Below are 24,982 nucleotides of genomic sequence, written 5' to 3' on the forward strand. Positions count from 1 at the left end.
TTTGTTTCATTGTTTATTTTGATAGCCGGCATACATGCATTATATACTGATTATATATAATTATACACATATTATATACAAATTATTCAAATATTATATATTCATCGGCTATTTTTAATTTAAGTAATTGAATGCCTGTTATTTAAGTTAAATCTTCAAAGTTTAATAACACAAAAACCACAATTCAAACTAATTAAACCTTCCTTACTCTATAGTCTATGCAATCTATGGTAAACAAATGAAAACAAAAATTTGGAAACAACAAATCCAGCATAGTCTGATTCCATTCCTTCTTTCCAGTTTTCACAACAGGATATTAATTGATTTAACAACATAACACGACCACATCCCCCCACCCACCCCCACAAACATCCAAAAAAAGCACTATGATTTCAAAACTTAAAGTGAAAACTTCACAAAAGCAATTCAAATTTAACAATAACGAGTACTATGGTACAAGGTTCATAATGTAATAACATAATAGCATGAATATTAAGTTCACATGACCACACATGCTGCAGGATTTTCATCACTAAAGGCAGTGGTATAACGAACTTCAGTAGAACTGGCACGTTGGAGCTGGTTACTTTGATAATCATCAACTCTCCTCACGTACCCAGCTGGAGCCTTCTTATCGTAGACGCCCTGCGCGTAGGGATGAGCTACAACGTCGTATGGAACATAGGGCCAAATCTCGGCCTTCTTACCTGTGCGATGAGCCACACGGGCCACAACTTTCTCTGGATCGACATAGCCCACTACTGTTAGCTTGTGTTGTTTGGGTTCAATTGTGACTGATGAAACTCCTTTCATTCCCTCTACGGACCTTCTCACTTTCCTCTCGCAACCTTCGCAATCCATCTTCACTTTCACCTCCACTGTCTGAAAAATTCACAATTTTCATATGTTAATGTCTTGGTCTTGACAGGCCTTGACAGAGAATTATGGAAGTCGAGCATTAAGGTTGTAGAGTAGGGGAAACTTGAGAATATTTCTACAGCACAATAGAGTGAGACTAGCCAGTTAGGAGTTAGACTAAGAATGTCATTGGTCGTCTATTGATGCAGGGCTTTAACTGCTAGTTTTACTATACCAGCCATCTATTTCGTATTTCGTATTCTGTATTTCATATCTCTTATATTGCTGTTATTTTATCATGCATTTTTATGGTACTAATATATCAGTTCCTGTTGCTTTTTTTTTTAGCCGAGGGTCTCCTGGAAACAGCCTCTCTACCCTTCGGGGTATGGGTAAGGTCTCCGTATATATTACACTTCCCAGATGCCACTTGTAGGATTATACTGGGTCGTTATTGTTGTTGTTGTTGTTGAATGTCTTGGTCTAACTAAATAGCAACTTATAGTCTACACTAGTTTGGCACATATATCTCTTCTGTTGAACCGAGGGTCTCCCGGAAACAGCCTCTCTACCCTTCCGGGTAGGGGTAAGGTCTGCGTACATCCTATCCTCCCCAGACCCCACTAGTGAAATTATACTGAGTATGTTGTTGTTGTAGTAGTTTGGCACATATCTTGAGCTTAACAAAAGGTATACAGATGTTTGCTTTAATTATGATTAATAGAAAGGGAGTTTAACCTCTATATTTTGATAATGTAAAATGAATCCCACACTGTCAGGTCACCTAAAGAAAATCAGAAATGCCTATTCATAACAAGTAGAATTAATTACATGAAAAAATAAGGCAAATACCATGCTACTATATGTTGAATTTATACTAATATTGTAAAGATTAATTACAACATCAGTGTACATCAATACTAGTTAAATGCATTGATTCGAAAGATAATATATAAAAGGCAAGGTGGTATTCAAGCAAACTATTATATATAGTGAATATAAAATGAAAAAACATACTAGCATTAGCCCCGATAAATGTGCATTGGTCCTAGCTAGTGGTGACAAAATGGTTAAAAGAAAACAGTTATTTACCCATATTAGATATTAAAAAATGAGTTGGATAATGATCTTTTTAAAAACGGATCAAATATGGATAAGAACTATATTATCCACTTAGAAAATAGAAAACCAAATGAATAACTAATGAGTTTAATTTTTACATTTATAAAGCCTCAAATTGAGGGTTTCTCAAGTTTAAGAGACTAAGAGCCCGTTTGGATGGGCTTGTTTTAAGTTACTTTTAAGCCAAAATAGCTTTTAAGCCATAAGTAAGGAATTCTAGTTTTTTGCCTTTGGCTTGTTTTTGTCATTTTAGCTTAAAAATAAGTGCTTAAAAGCACTATGTTACTTTATCCAAACACTACAAAATGACTTAAAATCGATTTTGGCTTAAAAGCACTTAAACAAGCCAATCCAAATGGACTCTAAGAATTCTCCCAAAGGTGATCATATTCAAGAAGCCATGGATAATATGGGTATCCATATTATCCGCCGATTAATCCGTTTTTTATCCGTATTAAATATGGGTCGGATCTAATAATTTATTCGTTTTTTGCATTATCCGTTTTCGACCCATCCATATCTGACCCGACCCGCTAGTCTGCCACCCCTACTCCTAGTTCAAGTGGGGATTATTTGCACCGTTATGGCCTTTTTTAAGGGCACCCTTTAAATTTTATTTCCATAACCTCGATAGACTAAAAAAATCCTTATAAGTAGTTGGAATTATTTATGGCAGACAAATTCAACCCACTAAATTAACGAGGACAAAATATAAACAGTGACATCAAAAAAACCATTAGTGCAAATGTCCCATTCAAAATTTGTAAGAACAGAATTAATAAGGTAGGTCTATGTAGCAAGTAGGATATGGCCAAGTCAAGATTTAAACGTCCTCATCAATTCAGTAGTGGTCCAAAGGCATTACTGAATCTGAACTACCCTTTCTGCAAAGCCTTTGAAACACACCACCCTTAAAGGAAACATTCTACTTTTGCTTTTGAAAAGTTGAGAAATACTCCCTATTGTTATCGAAAAAAGTTAAGAAATACTTTAAAAAGAAAACAAAAGGACAATAATAAAGGCAATAGATGACTATGATATTTCGTAGAAAAATGGTAGCGTTAGTTAAAGGACAAATTACTAGAAACAAGACAGAGAGCGTGCACATGGGAAAACCATCCCAGAATGACAAATCCTCAACTTTTTTTAGTTTGTCGTTCTACTAGCTGTTAGACCTTTGATAAATGAAAGCAGAGTAAAAGATATATATTGGGGACGGCATTATCTCAGGAATTAACTTATATACACGGAGTGTGTAAAAAATATTTTACAAGGTTTTTGTAATTGTACACAGGGTACCCTATTTCAGCTTTGTACCAGAATATCCTATCAGACAACGTGAAATAACTAGATATTGTGAACGTGAAGGGTTTAAATATGTACAAAATTTCATTAAAATTGCAAATATAATATTCCCTTCGTTTCAATTTATATGAAACCATTGTGAACGTGAAGGGTTTAAATATGTACAAGAAATGGCACGAATTAAAGAAAATAGGTTCACATAAATTAAAACGGAGGGAGTAAATATAAACTGATAATTTTAAATATATAATGAATTCAATAAGAAAAATCATAATAATTAAATTATAAAGCTAAAATTTAGATCCACTCTGCTAAGAGCAGAGTATAAACCAGCTCACAACATATTTTATAGGAGCACTCCACAATAATAGGCAAGCTTTTTCCGAAACCAGCTTTCATATTATGTAATAGTATATGTACTCTCTGTCATCATCTCGCCGTAACAACCAAAAATATCTATAATAAACGACACTATTATAGAGAGATTTGACTGTATTTCTTAACCTCCATCTTAAACCATATTATGAAAATAGGACCCGGAAAAGTGGTAAGTCATTTGTTCGTATAATTTCTGTTTATATTATATAGAAAACTCTATTATACAGTCTGATATTGGACTCTTTAATAGCTACAGCCTATAGCAACGTAGTGAATACAAGTTTATGCTAATTAATAAGTTTATTTGAAGAGTTAATCAAGCAAAAATACTTCCATTGGTAAGTTTTATTTGTTTATTCAGAACTTCAGATCTGACACAGATTTCAAGTATTAGAGGCAACAGGGACATATATAGCAGCAAATCCCCGAAAAACTCATACACGAAATAAGTCAATAACAAAGAAGTGAAGAAAACAGAGAAAAAGTAAGTAAGAATATTTGAATATATATAAATATTTACCTGCAACTGTTTGCGTCTCTTGTGCTTAGAGTGAGAACCAGTGGAACAATCAAACATATCAGAAATATGGTCAATAACACCCATTTTCCTCTTTCTGGTTTTTACTTCAACAAATTAGCTCTGCTTTATTTATGTGTTGAGAAATATACTGCTTATTGTGCGTGTGTATTGAGAGGAGTGGAGAAAAAAAGATAGTAGAAGAAGAGTAATGATTAATTGGAAGAAATATCCCACTTAACCTATCTTTATACTCCTTTGACGTCTGGCAAATGACAACGACTGATTACTGGCTTTTTTTGTCCCTTTTTATATACTGCTAATGCCAAGCAGCTGTACAAGTCATATTATTTTGGATTTTTAATGCTAATAATGTATTCATTCCGTTCCAATTTAGGTGAACCTATTTTCTTTTTGGTCTGTTCCAAAAAGAATTATTCCTTTCTAGATTTGGAAATAATTTAGCTTAAACTTATAATTTTATCTTTAATGAGAAGCTTTTATAACTATACAAATACGTTGGCCCCTTTTTGACTTGTTTAGGACCACAAATTTCAAAAATCTTCATTTTTCTTAAATTCCGTGGCCAGTCAAACAGGTTCACGTATATTGAAACGGAGTGAGTAAGTAATATTTTATATTTATTTGCGTCTTTTAATATGTTATTTGTGTTATTTTCTTACTAATTACATTTTTCTTAGCAACTGCCTATGATTTTCCGTTGATCTGATAGTCTAAATATTACTCTATCCTGTCCATTAATCAATTTGTTTTGGACACATTCATTAAAAATATTAAAATCTAGAAAAAAATAATTAGTGTGATTAAACTACCATTAATTAAATGTTATAGCATAATTAATATGAGGATAAAAGACTTTTTAGGGATACGTACGTAATAGTAATTTTGAAAAACAAATTGAACTTTTTCTTAATTATATAAATGGACATTTATTTTGAACCAATATAAAAAAGCAAATTGACCACTTATTATGGATCAGAATGAATATTATTATTATTATATTTACATATATGTAATTCATTTTCATTTAACGTTGAAAATCTCATGTGGGTTTCATTTATTGGAGACATCCAAAATTTTACATGGATAACGCTGCACCGACCTCGATGGCTCTTCGTAACTTTGGGAGACCATAAATCAAAGCCACGGCCCACGGCCCAAACTAATTGGGAGTTTAAATTTCTTGAAATCGAGGAAAGGAAAACAAAAAAAAGAGAGGGCAAAACCATAAATATGCAATATTTATAAAAAAAAATAAAAACTTAGCAAGAGTAGACATTTTGCGTGAGTGACAACTAAATAAATATAGGGAAAATTTCACATTAGAACAATTGCGCTCCCTACTTTTTAATTTTAAAGCTCATATTTCAATTTACAATCAACTAATTTAAAAATAATAGGCTAAAATTCAACATCCAACTCCAATAGGTTCTCAAAATTACTATTTAATTTTTAAAAACTATTCCTCAAGCTTTTAAAATAATTTTCGAATCAGTAACTGTGACCAAATAACAGTCCAACAAACCAAATTCATTTGGGTGGTGAAAATTAAATTTTTAACAAGCTTAAATATGTGGGTTTTAAATTTCGAATTTGATTTTGTGAGAATTTTGGAGTGGTTGTTATTTAGACCTGTTAGAAATAGTATAAGGAGGTTGTATATAAAATAAAAAAGTCATTTAATGGAGATTTAGATTGTTTTTGAACAAGAATTGTAACTGAAAATCGTGGAAGAAGTTCGTCTACAGACGCTTGTATAAAGGTGTATAAAAGTGTATAATAGTGTATAAGATGTGTTTCTACACTCATATATACTAATACACAAGATTATACATAATTATACAAAAAAAACTAACTTTGTCTTCTTCCTTACGTCTTTTCTGAAATTTAACTCAAATCTTGCTCAAATCTACTCTGAATCACTTCAAATTTTAATTTTGAACTCCTTTTGATATTTTCAATCAATTGAAACAACACCCAATCCAAACAACTAACAAATTAAAAAAACATTTTTGAAATCAAAACTTTGAATGGTCTTCAATGGTGGACTTCTACCCTTCAATTTTCTTATATTTGCAAGCAGGTGACACGAGAGGAGAAATAGAAACAGGGGCGACCCGATGAGTTTTGTGGCATAAAGCCAAACTCTATGAAGGGCCTTAACTTTTTTTTAAAAAAAGATATATTTATTTATTTATTTGAAGTCTATTTTTCTCGCGTTTCCTAGATACAAAGTTATTAATAATTTCTTTATAATCAATAAATCCTAATAAGTCTTTCTTAATTGACAATATAGCTAATCCATTTAACCTGTCTCGAGACATTATTTTTCTTATGTAAGATTTTATCAATTTTAATTTAAAAAATTTCTTTCCGCTAAAGCGACGGTAACAAGAGTTATTAACATTATCCCATAAGTAATATAGGCATTGGAAAAATAATTAAATCTTTTTATTTCACCGAATGTATCAATCAAACTGTTATATTCTAATTGTACTGTTTTTCTTAATATTTTTAATTCCGAAATTAAATCTAAATCATCAATATCAAATTGATTGTATGCTTTTAGGAACATTCAAGATTAAGGCAATATTTTTTAAAATTTCTATCATCTAGTGATCTTAATTTTTACCCCTAAATAGAAAATCAAAAATATTTTCATATGCTTCGCATTGATCAAATCTATTTTGAAGTAAAAAAATAGTCTTGTCTACTATGTATAAAGTAATCAACTCCAAAAGACTCTTCAAAAGATTTTGAGATTTTATTATCAATATTCTCATCAAATTGTTACTTTCCATATATCATACATTTCTTACGAAATTCGGGTTCGATATTCATTTCAAGTGTAATTTTTGTTGATGAAATCATAGCAGTTGTAAATCCTTCTTCTCTATTTTTGTTAAAGAAAGAAATTTAATTTTTTTCACTTCACATAACCTTTTTTTAAACTTATATATAGCTTATTAGATATAACAAAAAATAGGCCCCCATAAATGTGGGGCCTAAAGCAGCTGTTTTACTTGCTTTATGGAAGGGCCGCTCCTGAGCAGAAAATACACGGCTCCTTGAAGCATATGTAGAAGATGTGATAAGAAGAGAGAGTAAAATCAATGGTAGTGAGAACACAGATTTAACTCCATGACTTTTAGAAGCAATGGTTGTAAGAACACAGATTTTGAATTTACTAGTGCTTTTAAAATATGTACAATGTGAGTTAGGTCGGGAAAAATTAAAAACACAGATCATTTTTTATTATGGTGTGAAGTCATGTGTATTTTCTTGTAATTCTTTCATAAATATATTACCTCGACGGAAATTATCCAGTTCCATTAAAATAGAGATACTAGTTAATAATCCCTAAAAATAGCAAAAATAAAAGAAAGAATATTAAATTGATTGCTACTCTTTTTGAATTGAAATATGCATTCAACTCAATATGTTTTTTTTATTGATTTTTAAGTTACTGCCGACACTTATTGAAGTTATATAACGTGTTCATGTATTCCAATAAAAAGTTAATTTAATATTACTTATAAATTTTAAATTTAATAATTATTTTTTTATTGGCGAAAAATATGACATTACATGTTGACTAGGTCAATATGAACGAAGCTTTCGGAGACTGCCACACGTCGTCAATATGATACTATAACCTAATTTCAAAGGGTCGACGTCACAAGAGGATAGTAGGTCGCGCTTCGACGAGGTCGAAGTGACTTGATAGAAGACAAGGGCGAGGACAAAAACTCCTCTTCGAATAACAATAACGGCTAGTTCTAGACTTACTATTTCATAGCAAATACTTCAATGAATATTTCTCCCTATTTTACTATTTGGGATTTTCTGGCCCATGTATCCTTATAAATAAAATGATATATAGTCATAGATGGGGGTTGGACACTTTTTGTAAAGAACAATTTATTGATATTATCTGAAAATTCTCTTTTTATTATATATATACAGAGTTACCCTTTTTACAGCTTTATCTATCTTTACTCCTTTGATACGAGAAAGATTAGAATATTCAAATGCTTATCATTGTCCATCATTAAAAAAAAAAAAGGATCACTGGGAAATCTCACCTTTGCGGGTGATCCCTACTCATTTATTTATTTATATGTCATTTATTGCTTCCTTTTATACTCTTGAGTCACTTATTGTTCCATAATTATTCCAACACAATGTTATTTAACGATATACGTGCTATATTCTCCATGAGTATACTAGATCTATTATTGGATATTAATGTTAACTTAGATTAACCCTTTTTTATTATTATAAATCTAATTGTATAACAACCTAGATCTAAATTTGAGTTATATAGTTTTATTGTATATTTATTTTATTATACAATGAATATTACTTCTAAATTACTAGTATTATATACATCATATATATAACTGTATATACGTATTGTATAATTAGTTGAACAAATAATTATGAAATATACAGTAAAATACAATTGATATATATAATAATACTATATATTATTTGGATATACATAGAGGAGGATGTAAAAAATACAGTCCTCTAGTTTTAAAGTTGACCTATAACTTACTGACAACATTTCACATGAAAATATTTATGGGATTGCCGACTAGTCCACATCTTTACCCCACCCCTCTCCTCTCCCATTCACACTTAAATAGTAGTATTAGTATATATCCAAATTCATAGTTTGACAGACTTCACATCTAAGGAATTATGTACAATATTGCCCGGTTGTTTTGGATCAATGTTTCCTCTTTTGCTTTCATGTGATACGTTGTGTTTAGGGTTGTGCCGGATCGGATTGGATCGGATTTAGCCTATTTCGAATTCGGATTTCGGATTTCGGATTCTGAAAAGGGCAATTCGAATCCGATCCGAATTAACATTGGATTGGATCGGATTTTAAACTTTGGATCGGATAATTTTTCGGATTGTCGGATCGGATTGTCACAAAAAATTTCAACAATTTAAAGTTCATTCGGTGTCTCTATCTCATCTTCCATCTACCAAAACAAACAAAAAAATCAAAATAAAATCAAAAGTTGAAGAATAGAACATGAAATAGACATAAAAGACAGAAGAGAAGAGAAGAGAGGCGGAAGAAAGAGACATAAAATCAAAGTAAAATCGGAAGTTTGAGTCATTGAGACTCTTTTAGTCTTCACTGAAGAGAAGAGAGGTGCAAGAGAGGCGGAAAAATCTAAGTGAGTGAGGGGGTGTGTGAAAAATGAATAAGCATAACCCTAAAATTTTAGTGTGTATTTATATAGGTACATATAATTTCGGATATCGGATCGGATCGGATTAAAATCATACCAATCCGAATCCAATCCGAAAATCCGAAATTTCATAAAACACAATCCGTATCCAATCCGAAAATCCGAAATTTAAAATCCAAAAATCCAAAATAGAGTGGATCGGATCGGATTTCGGATATCCGATCCAAATACACAACCCTAGTTGTGTTAGTGAAATGTTGGAAATCTAAAAAGAAATACTCCTTGAAGTCCTTTTTAATCAGTTATTTTAGTGAGAAAAAATTATATTTGTCACTTTAAAAAATTAAGAAGATGATGTCATGTGTTATCTTAATTGTTAATTACTTACTCATTTACGATAATTGTCAACTAACTTTCTAAATGAGTGTGACAAAATCTTACTCTTTAAAAATATGTTTACATCAAAATATGGGTTATTTGTTTCTTAATATTTTAAGTTGAATCTTATGTAACCATTTCGTGCTAACATCCCATATTATTTGGAGATTTTTATCAAAAGGATTAAGATTATGAGGTCTTGCATTCAATATTCATTTTTAGTATCAGATTTGAGGGGCACTTTTGATGAGTAATAGACTATTGGTTAACAAAATTACAGTTTTAAGAATATTGGAATGTACGAGGCCCATCCATCAGGCTAGTACTATTATCTTGGGCTGTAATGCAACTTCATCAGATTGTCAAGGTCCATTAATGAATGATTAAAAGTGGGCCACGGATTTTATTTTGAAAAGTCATTTTAAGGGGGCTTAAAATAGCACAGGCTAGCCAGTTTTTGGATTGGTCATTCAAAAATAGTCAACGTTTGCCAAGTCATTGAAAAGCATCCACTATTTTACTGCAACAAAGACCGGTCCAGCATAATATACTAGAGTTCGGTGCACCTGTGTATGAACATCCAGCATATTATGCTAGACCAATATACTTTGCTGGCTCCAGTATAATATACTGGAGTTCCAGTATACTTTGCTGGAGTATTTTTCGGATTTTGAATAGTATTTTTGTTCGGATTTATCTTTACATGAAAAGTGGCTAAATTTCGATGACTTTTGAAACTGTGACTATTTTTGGCTGACCACTTGTAATATGGCTATTTTTGAATTTCTCCTGGCTTTTGCATCTATACTCGCTTTTGGAGTCACAATTGAACCAATACCACTTTGCAAAAAAATTTACAAGCCTACCCACTTTATTAGCAATTTCAGACTTATTAGGTATGAAGTTATAAGCCTGAAGTGAAAAAATTGCACTTCAGATGTACTTAAGGCCAAAATAGGTTTGAAGTGTAATCAATATTTTCATGTACTTCAGGCCAATAAGTCAGTGAAAATTGCACTTTAGACACATTTAAGGCCAAAAGATTTGAAGTGCAATAAACGTTTTCCTTCAGCTAAAGCCAATAAGTCTAAAATGAAAAATTGCACTTCAGATGCACTTAAGGCCGAAAGGTCTGAAGTGCAACCAATATTTTCATGCACTTAAGGCAAAATAGGCCTAAGTGCAAATTGCCTAGAAACAGAGTTTTTTCTTCGAATTATAACAATATAATATACGATTTAATACCTAACTCTACTCCAAATGAGCTCAAATGTGAAACATAACCTCCAAATATCATCAGGAACAAACTCCAATCATCAATTTATCAAAACAATAATAAATCTAACAAACCCATTTTTCAATTAAGAAAAAGAAGAGGAATAAACCCTAAGCAATAGTAAAAAATAAAGCGTCATAATAGCTCACCACTGTAAAACATCATAAACTACTTTAAAATATGTTCACAAACACCATATAAAATCACTATCAAGAAGAAGGAGGAGTAAGAGAAAAAACCTGAAATTATTTTAAAAAATTAAAAATAAATATAGGGTAAATGGGGGAGACCAAATATGACGTCACTGCAATTTTTCCATTTTAAGATTAATAGGCCAAGCATATGCTGTTCAAATGAATAAAAAAAAACAAAGAAATATCTACACAAAGGCAGCAGACCAATAATTTTTTATGTGATTAATTTTTGGTTTTATTCACCTACTGCATGAAGAAATCAGAGAAGTAACTCTTTCCTTATTATATAGTATCATTCACTACAAGGGAGATCCAAATCTATTCCACGTTAATTCGTTATAAATCTTTGATTTTATTTGCCTTGATGACTAAGATTAGCTTTCTTAGAGAAGATGCTAATTGTCGGGGAAAATAATAGAAGACGCTAATTAAACGCGTGAACGTGGAAAATTAAGTGATTATGTTACCAAATTGTAGTAGTATATCTTCAATGTAACATATTGACTGTAATTTTTGTCATTTGCCCCTTTTGAAACTCTTGAATTTTCTTGACATGTCTAATGGGTTGTTAAATCATTATTTAAACAAAAGACATAGTAATATTTTTGCATGTGTACGGAAAGGACAAACGCATCTTTTGTTATTTATTTATTTAAGTAAAATAAAAGATGAGGAGACTGAGTTTCTGGGAAACTAGGAGAAAGAAAAGGAGGAGAAAAACAAAAATTAAGCAGGTCAGATTTGATAAAGAAATAGAAATGTTGGGCCTATATATATTGGAATTTGAAAGAAAGCAAAAACCGCGTCTGCCATACTATAAAATCGAAAGCAACGTCGATAAGAGGAAATGAAAAGGAGATTATTTATATATTGAATATTCAACTTAGACTTCTGCAGCCTGCATATTCCCATGAACTTGGGTACGTTTGAAAAAGACTTAATAGAAAAAGAAATTTTGAGGAGAACATAGAATTTGATAAGCCCAATTACTAAATAATCCATTAAATGTCAGATGCAGCTCAATATTATTGGGGGCCTAAAATCAAATTTTCATAAGAGGCCTTTAATTATTTTTTATAATAAAAATTTCATATATATTATTTATTTGAAATATAAATTTCTAGCTTTTTCAGATGCAAAATTATGAATATTTATTTTAAAATCAGTTTCTTTTAATAGTTATTTTTCAATTGATAATATACCCTGGGTCTATTATCTAGGGTAACGAGGAGATTGACAAAGATGTCGCACATCGCATCGGAGCGGGATGGATGAAGTGGAGGCTCGCTTCCGGTGTTTTGTGTGATAGGAATGTGCCGCTAAGACTTAAGGGTAAGTTTTATCGAGTGGTGGTTCGACTGGCTATGCTGTATGGGGCTAAGTGTTGGCCAGTCAAGAACTCCCACAAGCAGAAGATGAGAGTAGCAGAGATGAGGATGTTGAGATGTATATGTGGATGTACCGGGAGAGATAGGATTAAGAATGAAGCTATCCGGGACAGAGTGAGAGTAGCCTCCGTGGAGGACAGGATGCAGGAGTCAAGACTGAGATGGTTCGGACATGTTAAGAGAAGAAGCATTGATGCTCATGTCAGGAGGTGTGAGAGGTTGGCCATGGAGAGTTTGAGAAGAGGCCGAGGTAGACCTAAGAAGTACTAGGGAGAGGTGATTAGGCAGGACATGGCGATGCTTCAGCTCACTGAGGACATGACCTTGATAGGAGGATGTGGAGGTCGAGGATTAAGGTAGAAGGTTAGTAGGTAGTTTGTAGTTGTTCATCGATAGTCTTAGTAGCATGCATGTCTCTTCATATGCTTAGATTTTTTTATTACGTTATGTGGTTTTGTTCGCCTCGGGTATTGTATTCTTTGTTGCTATTATTTGGTACTACTTATCCTTTATCTCTCCCTTTTCGTTTCTCTTACATCTTTCTTCCTTCTTTCCCTTCATCTTCTTCTTCTTGCCCTTCCTGAGCCGAGGGTCTATTGGAAACAGCCTCTCTACCTGCATTAGGTAGGGGTAAGGTCTGCGTACAGACTACCCTCCCCATACTCCTCATGTTGGGATCAAACTGGGTTTTTTGTTGTTGTTGTTGTTATTGTTGTTGTTAATATATATATAGTTAATCCATTTTAATTTCTTGCGCCATGGTTGATCCTAAGTAAGATTTTATCAATTTTAATTTTAAAAACTTCTTTCAAATTTCTAGTTTGTGATCGAGGACGACCCGAGACAACTATTACAGGAACTGTTACAATTACTCTATATGCAATGTAAGCATTTGAAAAAGAATCAAATCTTTTTATTGGATTTAGTATATCAATTAGAGTACTATCATTTCTTCTTTTTGGAATTGTATCAAAGATTCAACTTTTTTTTCCTTAAGTTTTGAATAATCGAATTCATACTTTATATTTGGCATATTTAAATTTTAATAAATACTAAAAGGATAATATATGCATACGTATTGAAAATATTAAGAAAAATAAATGTAGATGAAAACTAGTAATAAAGGTTGGAATAGAAGAACCTGATTCATTAATTTGATGTGAAAATAAATATTTATTGCTTTCAATATACTTCTGATAGACTTTAGCTTGACTGACAAAAATTCTAGAACAATATGATCTCTGGGAGGCATAAAGAAAAACTGTAACAGTAGTAACGTTTGGTGAGATCTGAGAAAGATTAAAAAAGAAAATTGAATATTGTGCAAACCAACAAAGTAAGTGAAAAAAGTTTACATAATATTTAATGAGAAAAAGACTAAAGAAAAAAGAATAATCACTTGATTCCTTCCATAAATTTTGTATTTATATGCTAGGAGCTCATTCTTCAAAAAACAAAAATATCTTCTTCTTTTTTTCAAAATTTTTTTTAATCAAAATATGTAATAAGAGTAAAATTACTTAATTAAAAAAAAATATAGAGTAAAAAATGGGGCCACCTCAAATTGGGGGCAGAGGCTTTATCCAAAAGCCGGCCCTGTTAAATGTAAAAGCACCTAAATTCAAAAAGAATCTAATTCACATATATATATTATACAATGTAAAGAAATGTGTAGTAAGTTATTAATTAGCCTTATGTTCTTACTAGTTTTACTTATTAGAATATAGTTACTTAGGAGTATAATTTTTTTAGGTAAATTCATATGTAAAGAATTTTAACTAATTTTTTTTAAAAAAGAATACAACAAACATCATTATCTTTTTTCCAGGAAAGCTGAATCCTAGTCAAAATTATGGGACCTCGTTTTGTCATCAGTTAAAATGTGTTAGTCAAAGTTGCACGCAAGGGCAAACGACAGAGGGCTTACAGCCTTTGGAAAATTTGATTTTTCCTTCAAACGAGAAAGACAGTATAAGCAAACGTCAGATAAAAGAAACTTTCTTGTCACTCCTTATGTACAAAAAACCACAAGACCAAATTAAAGTTAAATAATACTCCTATTCTTGGTCTTAACACAAACTTTATTATACTACTCCGTCCGTTCCATATTAAATGAGGTAGTTTGATTCGGTACGGAGTTTAAGAAAAAATAATAAGATTTTTGAAATTTGTGGTGTTAAAAGCCTAAGGGATAAAAAGTTTGTGGGACTATGACATTTGTGTGACTATAAAATTTCTCATTAAAGGTAAATAGGTAAAATAATACTCCATCCGATCCAAAATAAGTGATTTTTTGGCCTTTTTCTTGTGGTCCAAAATAAGTGATTTTTCCAAATTTCAAGAATAAATTAATTATTTTTTTCCTATATTGTCCTTGGAGTAAATAGTATTGGAATATGTGTTAGGAGTATTTATGTGAGATAGTAAAGGTTAATATGGTCAATTTCATTGCTAATTAATGCTAAAAGGTGGATTTCTTAATCTGTGTGAAAACATCCAAAAAATCACTTATTTTTGAATTATTTTCAAATTTAGAAATATATCATTTATTTTGAAATAAACTAAAAAGGAAAATACCTCAATTAATATGAAACAGAGGGAGTACTAATTATTTGGTGGATCAAGTCTCCAAATTGTTTGAGTGGTCAAAACTATTATTCGGTTCCCAAAGTTTGCCAAGAAAAATTAATGTTAATTCCCTTTTCTCTATTTTGACTAAAAAGTGTTGAGCAAAATAAAACAGTTATGAATCTCAGGACTGTACTTGGTACATGACTTAATATATAGTAGTAATCGCTTTCACCTTCATATGTGGGACGGGATATGTGCGATGCCCAATTCATGATTTTAATTTATTAGATATGTATAAATAATATGAGCGGCGAATAGTATGCTCAATTTAACCCATTAAATACATTATATATATCGCTTAAAGATATGAGTCAAATTAATGGAGTAACATATTTGGCCAAGATGCAAAAATTAGCTTATTTTGAGAAGTGTTTTTCTCAAAAGTACCTTTGGTGAGAAACAATTTGTATTTGACTAATTAATCTGAAAAACACTTCTGAGCAGCAATTAGTGTTTGGTCAAGCTTGTAAAAATTGCTTCTAAGTGTATTTTTCTCAAAAATATTTTTCAAAAAAGTGTTTTTGGAGATAAGCTATTTTTTTCTGCTTCTCTAAAACTGTTTTTGCTTCTCCTCAAAAGCACTTTTTTTCTTCCAAAAACTTGGCCAAACACTTCAACTTTAAAAAAAAATATTTATTTATTTTTGAAAATAAATACTTTTAGGATAGAAGAAACTTTGTCCAAACAGGCTATAATTGAGAGGTAAGTAAAATAATTGTTCATACCCTCCAAAAATTAACTTGGTGTATGCATCTTATAAAGCAAATTGTTTTTCCGTCTGTCTTTGGATTTAAAAAGACAATTTTGTGTGTGTTAATTTTCGATAAGTTAATCTTTTTCAACGGACTGATATTTATTTACCTTCTACACTGGAATATTGATAGTGGAAGTCGTGAAATTCAAAAAATTATTGGCATTTATATATAGAAAAATGACTCACACGTTTAGTCCTTTTATGGGTCACTGCAACTGTAAATTAGAAGAGATGAAAGATCGAAAATCAAGACTAGCTATTCTTAGTTATAGATTCCAAGAAGACCATATAATTTGGAGTTTTTCAATCTTCAGTCTATTTGACTCAAAAGATATCAGAACCTTTTTGAATAAATCAATCAAAGAAAATGAAAGAATAAATCTTAGTTAAGCATAATAATCTCTAGAAACAAAATAGACTAGGAGAATGTAGAGAATAAGAGCCCTTTATCTCTTGTAAAAAAACCCTCAAATAATCACCAGTCAATCCTTAATGTAAACGAGTTTACAACAAATATTATAAGTCAAGAAAGATATCCCCAGAGAGTTATATGATTGTTTTTCAATATATATATATATATATAAAAGGGACCAAACCCTTCTAAGCGCTAGAAGACAAGTTATAGGGAATATTCGAATTTCAAATATTCCTAAGGTCCCCTAATGGGCCTACCATACTGTAAAGGTCGTACAAACAATTGTCCGCCTTAAGGTCGTCCTTTGCAGGTTGTCGAACTTCGAGGATCTCGTCGTTCATCGTACTCATCAACAGTCATGGTTGTTCAAATTTGGACCCATACAGTTAGTCCCTCCACTTGTCGAGGTTGCTACCTGGTGCGTCCTCGATGAGCGGACACCATGCGTTCTTACGAAGAAATTTGACCCTACGAGGCGTTACGGCCTGGCCAATGGTGGGCAGTCAGCGTGCTTAGTAAGACAACAAGTAATGCGTTTTACCAGGAAATGATATCATCTTCACGTGCGTCATCATTACACGTGTTTTCGAGACTGGGGTTGATGGCTTGTTGCTTCGATTTTGGTGCCACTTTGTGACCTTCCGCTTCGATTCTGGCGCCACCCAATCCTATAAATAGGTGTAGGGTTTGTTTTTTCGAAAATTCTTGGCCATTTTATTTCTGATTACCCCTACTTATTTCTCCGAGCTTGCCGTGAGAACCTTCTGCTTTTTCTTCTCACACTCTTCGTTCACAACTTCATCTTCTTCTTCTTCTCTTTTTTTTGGCTGTGTCACTACTTCTTTTAACGAAAGCATGCCAAGATCACATCGATCTCGCGAAGGGATTTCTGAGGCTGCCCCATTGTCCTTGGCGCCCCCCTCCAGGCGGTGAAGATATGGTGGTGAAGAAGGTGATAGTCTTCCTACGGTGGAGAAATTACTGTTGAGACACCCCATGTCTCGAAGTGAATTCCTCAAGGATCCCCCTTCTACTCCTACCCCGTACTCTTTGAGATGAAACAAGTTCATATTGACGATCTTCGTGCAAAGTACGACATTCCTGCTCATGTTTACATAGTTCCAGCGGGGAGGGATTTCGTAGAGGTCCATAGACCAGGGTACTACGCTTTCTACGAGTACCCTTTCGTGATTGGCTATTCTTTTACCCTCATCATATTCGCGAAAGAGTTCTGTAGGTTCTACCAAGTTTGTTCGGCACAACTTTTGCCATATACGCTCAAGATACTTATGTTGTTGACCAAGTATGCGGAGTTGGCAGAATGCGATATTTCTATCCACCACCTTTTGCACTTGTTCTCGCCCAGCTTCCACAGGGGTACTATGGTGCATTTGAGGCACCGTGGCACAAAATGGCTGGTGGTTGGGACTGACGACCGAGCAAGTCACAAGTTTTGGGATAAGTATTTCTTTGTCAAAACTGAACACATTGTTTCTGACTCCGCCAGGTTCCCGGAGCGGTGGAACGAGACTCGTAAGTGTCACCACTCATTTTACTCTTCCTTTATCTATATTCGTTATAAAGGTTTGACTGCTTCTCGTTTGCAGCTATGGGACGTCCGCCCCACCCTATTGCTGGCATAAGGGATTGGGTAACCCGTCTGTTGCCCCATGTAGCGGAAACCCGAGATTGGCCCGCCTTCATAAAACGTTATGTCCCGAGAGTTCCATCTGGTAAAGGTTTTACCCTTACCACTTTGTTGGTTATATGTCGTCGTCTATTGATACGACTCTTCGTGACGATAGGTGGAGAAGCTTCCGGGTGGAGGGCGCCAGTCCCTGCATTCCGACAAGCCGTCGCGACCGCATAATTGCAGTTTACTTCGAATGAATCTGTTCGAGGGGGTCATCCTCAACCAATTCAAGTTGAAGGTCCTTCTTTGTTCATGGTCTTGAGGGAGGAGGCTTTTCTAATACCGACCTCGTACCCCTTGGACGAATCCTGTAACGGGGACGAGTCATTGTAGAGAAAAAGGAGGAGAATGGAGCTTGGGAAGGATGTGGCCGTGGACGCTGGTAGAAGTAGGACATTGCAGACGTCACCTATACCCACATTTATGGCTGACACCATTTTAGCGGGGAGATCTCCCCAGATAGAAGGAATTTACCTAGGGGCTAGCTCTGTGCACTCCGCTGAGGGCAGTGCATCGTCCAACATTGGAGGCCGTCGTGACGAGGGCGAAGGCTCAAGTTTAGATGTCGACCCGGAGGACGTTCGCAAGTCCATAGGTCGCCATACTCACGTGGAGGTCAGAGTGGAAGGATCTGATCGTCACATAGTTATCCTCCGGGGATTATAACTTGTTGTTGAACTGCGATCAAGTGACGTCTGTTTTAGCCCCTATATGTGCTGCCCTTGAGAAGGAGGTGCTTAGGGCGATGAGTGACATGGAGTTGTCCCAGAACGTCGCTGGTATGGCCTTACGGGTAGGTGCCTTCCCTTTCTTTTTTGTCGTTGGGCTTGCGTTGTGATTGTCGACTTGTATTTTTATTTGTAACTTTTTTTTGTGCTAGACCCTTATCATGGAGACCGAGCGCGAGCGTCGGGAAAGGAAGAGGACGACCATCTACGGGAAGATGTCTTCCAAGTATCAATAGTATCGCGCTAAGCATCGTACAATGGTCGATATTTATAATCACGACCCTAGCTTTTAGTTGTTCCGCAAAGGACTTAAACAGATGGAGGACCAACTGGCGTGCAAGGCCGAGGAGCTGAGGGAGCGGGATGAGAAGCTTATGAAGGTTGTCGCCCGTAATAGTGAACTTGAGGCCTCCCTTAAGGTGAAAGAGGACGAGCTTGAGTTAAGCAGGGGGTGATGGCCGAGAATTCTGACTTACAAGCAAAGGTGGCCAGTTTAACCGTTGAATTGGGTACAAAGGCGGTGGAGATTTAGGGGCTTAAGGGCAAACTGAGCGTCAGTGCTAATAAGCTGGCGACGACAATTTCTGGATCGGCAACCTTGGAGAATGCCCTCCGTGTTTGTAGGTTAGAGCTGACCGAGGAGAAGGAGGCCTCTAAGCTTAAGGCCGCGGTACTTGAGGGGTGCGTTAAGGAGTTGGAGGCGAAGCTATCTATGTTGAATAGACAAGTGGCCTCACTGAGAGCGGAGGATGCAAGTCGACGGTCACAACCTTCTATGTCTTGTGCTTTGGCCGATCCGGTTGTGCCTCATCGCTTATATGAGTTGTGGGTCCATTCTGAGGTTCGGGTTGACATGTACAAGGCTTTTCATGCCGAGGGGAGGGCAACCGAAATGGAACTTCAGGTCGTGCATAACGAGGCTCATGCAGCTCGTGAGGCTTGCGGGTACGCCCCTCTTACACCTGATGGGGATGACATCAACTCTGATGATGGGAACCGTCTTGCTTCGAACTTTTGGTACGAAGATGTGTACCCAACCGGGGATGACGTATAATCTTTTGTTTGTACTTACTTTTTGTTTTGGGACTCTTGTAGGGGGCATGCTTGAGCCCGTTGTAAAGATAGGTGTAAGTAACATTTTGATGCAATGTAGAATTTGTTTTGTCGATTCGGTGGTTCTCTTTGCAATATCTATGGTATCCGGGATACCTGTCGAACTGTTAAGTCGATTTAGCTTTTGGATGAGGTCGATTCCTTTTTTCTTTTGGCAGTGGCTTTAGCCTTTGGGGTGCAACTTTCGAACGATCGTCGAAGTGGGATCCCCTCGTAGTTCGAGTGAGGTCGAACTCACATTTTAGTCGATGGCCTTGGCCAATGGGATGTTGCTTCGAATTGTCGTCAAAGTAAGATCCCGTTGTAGTTGGGGTGTTCACAACCGAACCGAAATCGAAAACTGAACCGCAACTGAAGCTTAATGTCTTATTGGTATCGGGTTAATGGTTTAACGGATGGGGAACGGGTTGAAATTTTTTCATTAACGACTTATCGGTTTGGAGGCGGATTATTCAATTTTCTTAACGGAGAATCCATTAACCCATTAATATATATATATATATATATATATATATATATATGTTTGTATATATAATTTATTTTTATCCATATGTGTGTGTATATATATATATTAAATATCAAAAACCCTTCCACTTCAGTCTTCCACTCTTCCAGTACTCTATCTCTAAGTTCAAACACCCAATTCCTAAATAATCAGAATTATGAAAAATATGTAACATAATCTTTGTTAATTACTTTACAAAATGCAGAAAGTTCAGAATCAAATTCAAGCATAATTTTTTTTGGAATACTCATATAGATGAAGTAGTATTACATTATAAACAAGTCTTTCTTAGGCATAATGCATAAAGGATGCAACAAAACTGAATTGGACAAGATAAGTTAGCCAATGGATCAGTTATACGATATAGGCGAGGGCGTAGAGATGTCTTTCTCAGGCATGGACAATGAATATTACGGACACCTGATGAAAGGTGATACACCTGAAATCTTAGTCGTAAACATGAACTAAGTGAGTTTTCAATTTGTAAGGGAGCTACAACCAGACATTGATTAACACTCCCATATGGATTCTGAATTAGTACTCCATTTGTAGGTGCATATTTTCTAGTAATTGTGATTGAATATAGATTTAATTAGGCCGATAAATTGCCCGATAAGAGCTAAATCGATACCAATTCGCCCAATATCTTATCGGATGGCTAGCGGATACATTTAAAAGCCGATAACCGATAAACCAAATCGTTAAGAGTAAATAACCGCCCAATCCGCCCGATAAGCAGCCCTACGTCGTAGTTCTAACGAGGTCGAACCCACATTTTCATTGATGGCCTTGGCCATTGGGATGTTGCTTCGAACTAAGTAGAATCTCGTCGTAGTTCAAACGAGGTCGAACCCACATTTTCATCTATGGCCTTGGCCAGTGGGATGTTGTTTCGAACTGTCATCGAAGTAGGATCCTATCGTAGTTCAAACGAGGTCGAAGTCACATTTTTGTCAATGGCCTTGGCCATTGGGATGTTTCTTTGAACTGTCGTCGAAGTAGGATCCCATTGTAGTTCGAATGAGGTCAAACCCACATTTTTGTTGATGGCCTTGTCCAGTGGGATGTTGCTTCGAACTTTCATCGAAGTAAGATCCCGTCGTAGTTCGAATGAGGTTGAACCCACATTTTCGTCGATGGACTTGGCCATTGGGATGTTGTTTCGAACTGTCGTCGAAGTAGGATCCCATCGTAGTTCGAACGAGATCGAACTCACATTTTCATCGATGGCCTTGGCCATTAGGATTCTCGCTCACATCGGAGGTTTGGTCATATTCCCGTAGGAAATACACATTGCCTTTATACATACAATGGAGATTTGATTAGATTATTGTAGGAACGCATGTCGACTTTGTACATACAATGGAGATTTGATTATCTAAACTCTTTTAGGAACACATGTCGACTTTGTACATACAATGGAAATTTGATTATCTATATCCAACCCCTTCATTACTCGGCCCGGGGAATACATTGATGGGCGGGGTAATGAATAATACTTCGAACCACGAGACGTCCCCCTTGTCGCCTCATTAAAAACCCACCGAGATAACCCGATTGGGACAAAACCCGAATGAGGGTAAAAAAGTATGGCTTAGGTGGCGCCTACTATCAGAAGTGGAAGTACTTGAGATGGGAGACACTCCAATTGTTTTGGAGTAGTTTTCCCTCCATTGTCTCTAACTGGAATGCTCTTTTGTTTGCTTCCGCCATGATTTTGTATGGTCCGTCCTAGTTTATTCCCAGTTTTCCTTCGTTAGGGTCTTTCGCTGCTTGTGTTTTAGCTTTGAGGATGTAATATACGAGTTTGAGCGGTCGCACTTAGGCCTTCTTGTTGTAATACCTTTCTATTTGTTGCTTCTGGGCTTCCATTCTTATGTGGGCCATGTCTCTTCATTCTTCGATTTCATCCAAATATTGTAGCCTACTTTCGTCGTTGTTTGGTCCGCTTTCGTTGGAGTATATCAAGCTAGGCTCTTCGACCTCGATGGGTATAACTGCGTTAGTCCCATAGACTAGTGAATATGGCGTCTTGCCTGTGCTGGTTTTTTGCGTAGTGCGGTATGCCCATAGTACTTCTGGTAGTAGTTCAGGCCATTGCCCTTTGGCGTCCTCGAGCTTCTTTTTAATATACTCTGTATTACTTTATTGGAGGATTCGGCTTGGCCATTGCCGGCGGGATGGTGTGGTGTGGAGAGTATTCGTTTGATGTGCCAGTTTTCGAAAAACTCGATCGTTTTCTTTCCGACGAACTGAGGTCCGTTGTCACAACTGATTTCTTTGGGGATGCCGAAGCGGCATATTATATTTTTCCATATGAATGTGATGACCTCTTACTCACATATTTGAGTGTATGCACTTGCTTCCATCTATTTAGAAAAGTAATCAGTTAAAACCAAAAGGAAGCGTACCTTACCTCGTCCTGCCGGGAGGGGTCCAACAATATCCATCCCCTATTTTATGAATGGCCATGGCAAAATGACGGAATGCAGGAGTTCTCATGCTTAGTGTATCATAGGGGCATACTTTTGACACTGTTCACACTTCCTAACGTAGTCCGCGACTTCTTTTTTCATGGTGGGCCAATAGTATCTGGCGCGGATGAGGCATCAGATGAGGATGCGGTTTCCCGTGTGGGCATCGCAATGCCCCTCATGTACTTCTTCCAGTACTCGCCTTGTTTGATTTGGCCAAAGACATTTTGCCAGAAGGCCGCCGAACGTTCTCTTGTTGAGATCACAGTTTACGATGCTATATCTGGCTGCCTGTATTCGAAGCTTTTTGGATTCTTTCTTATCTTGTGGGAGAGTTCCATCCTACAAATATGTTACGAGACGGTTGCGCTAGTCCCAAGTTAGGTTTATAAAATGTACCTCAACTTGGTCTATTGCGGAATGAAGAAGGGTGACCACGTTTTCCTTGTTGATATATTTGGTGGCTGCCACTAACTTGGCGAGGCTATTTGATTCGATATTCTGTGCCCTGGGTATTTGGTCGAGGCGGCATTCATCGAATTCTAGTAGCAGTTTGTGAATTTCTAACTGGTACTTTTGTAGTCTCTATTATTTGATTTGGAAAGTCTCGGTGACTTGGTTCACCACGAGTTCAGAGTCGCAATGGAGGACGAGTCGTCGAGCGCCATATTTGAGGGCTAATTTCAATCCTGCAATCACAGCTTCATACTCGTCCTCGTTGTTAGTCATCTCGGGGCATCGTATGGACTGGCGAATTACTTCGCCCGTAGGAACCTCGAGGACGAGTCCCATTCCCTATCTCGATGCATTAAATGAGTCGTCGGTGTAGAGGACCCAGGGGTCGGAATGTGCAGAAACGCGGAGCGCCTCCTGCTCTACTTCAAACAATATTTTCACGCTGAAATCGGCAAGCACATGTGACTTAATAGCAGTTTGCGCTTGGTATGTTATGTCGTGCTCGCTTAATTCTATGGCCCATTTGGCCAATCTATCCGATAATTCGGGTTTGTGTAGGATGGCCCTGAGGGGGAAGGTTGTCACCACTTTTATGGGGTGACATTCAAAATATGGTCTAAGATTTCGTGAAGCTATGGCTAATGCCAAAGCTAGTTTCTCAAGGTGAGGGTACTCGTTTCGGTATCAATTAAGGTTTTGCTGCTATAGTAAATCGGAGATTGCGTATCTTTGTTTTCGCGGACCAAGACTGCACTTTTCGTGACTTCGGAGACTGCTAGGTACACTAGTAGGCATTCACCCTGTTCTACCTTGACGAGTAGTAGTGGCGAAGGTAGATACGCTTTCAACTTTCTTAGGGCGTCGACGCATTCTGAGTTCCACTGCAGTCCGTGGTCTTTCCTTAGCACATTGAAGAATTTATGGCATCTGTCCGATGACCGTGAAATGAACCTCGCCAGGGCGGCTATTCGTCTATTTAACTTCTGCACCTACTTCTTGCTCGTCAATGTCTCCGATATTCCTTCGATGACCCTGATCTGATCCGGGTTGACCTCGATACCCCTTTGTGACACCAGAAAACCAAGGAACTTTCCTGAAGTGACGCCGAAGGCGCATTTCTCGGGATTTAGTTTCATTCCGTATTGCCTCAATATCTCGAAAGCTGCCTTCAGATGGCCAATGTGATCCTCTTTCGTTTTCGACTTTACTAGCTTGTCGTCGATGTAAACCTCCATGGTCTTACCGAGTTGTTCTTTGAACATCTTGGTGACCAACCTTTGATACGTCACCCCTGCGTTCTTGAGTCCGAACGACATTACCTTGTAGTAGTACGTTCCTCGGTGAGTGATGAAAGAGGTTTTTTCTTGGTCTTCTTCAGCCTTTAGAATTTGGTTGTAACCAGAGTAGGAATCTAAGAAGCTCAGTAGTTCATGTCATGCCGTTGCGTCGATGAGCTGGTCGATATGTGGTAATAGAAAGGAATCTTTGGGGCATGTTTTGTTCAGGTCGTTGAAATCGACACACATCTGCCATTTCCCGTTCTTCTTTTTGACCATGACCACA

The 24,982-nt window shown here is 35.9% G+C and overlaps 2 protein-coding genes across 2 annotated transcripts; one reads left to right on the forward strand and one right to left on the reverse strand.

Moving 5' to 3' along the window:
• Window positions 1-412: 412 nt before the first annotated feature.
• LOC104238856 (heavy metal-associated isoprenylated plant protein 26-like) lies at window positions 413-4,402 on the reverse strand. The gene is made up of 2 exons (XM_009793342.2): window positions 4,184-4,402; window positions 413-882 (listed from the first exon to the last, which is right to left on the reverse strand). Exons 1-2 carry the CDS (start codon window positions 4,265-4,267, stop codon window positions 499-501), a joined length of 468 nt encoding a protein of 155 aa, XP_009791644.1. The 5' UTR covers window positions 4,268-4,402; the 3' UTR covers window positions 413-498.
• Window positions 4,403-11,930: 7,528 nt separating this feature from the next.
• LOC138878132 (uncharacterized) lies at window positions 11,931-12,920 on the forward strand. Its single transcript, XM_070157797.1, has 2 exons — window positions 11,931-11,996; window positions 12,483-12,920. Exons 1-2 carry the CDS (start codon window positions 11,931-11,933, stop codon window positions 12,918-12,920), a joined length of 504 nt encoding a protein of 167 aa, XP_070013898.1.
• The last annotated feature ends 12,062 nt before the right edge of the window (window positions 12,921-24,982 follow it).

This window comes from Nicotiana sylvestris, chromosome 1 (assembly GCF_000393655.2).
Source record: "Nicotiana sylvestris chromosome 1, ASM39365v2, whole genome shotgun sequence".
NCBI classification, from domain to species: domain Eukaryota; kingdom Viridiplantae; phylum Streptophyta; class Magnoliopsida; order Solanales; family Solanaceae; genus Nicotiana; species Nicotiana sylvestris.

Bases quoted from the DNA above. Each gene is read 5' to 3' on its own strand.
- LOC104238856 (XM_009793342.2), bottom strand. From the start codon at position 4,267: ATGGGTGTTATTGACCATATTTCTGATATGTTTGATTGTTCCACTGGT. The intron at 883-4,183 runs GTAAATATTTAT...TGAATTTTTCAG, and splicing joins AGAGACGCAAACAGTTGCAG to ACAGTGGAGGTGAAAGTGAA.
- LOC138878132 (XM_070157797.1), top strand. From the start codon at position 11,931: ATGAGGAGACTGAGTTTCTGGGAAACTAGGAGAAAGAAAAGGAGGAGA. The intron at 11,997-12,482 runs GTCAGATTTGAT...TCTATTATCTAG, and splicing joins GAAAAACAAAAATTAAGCAG to GGTAACGAGGAGATTGACAA.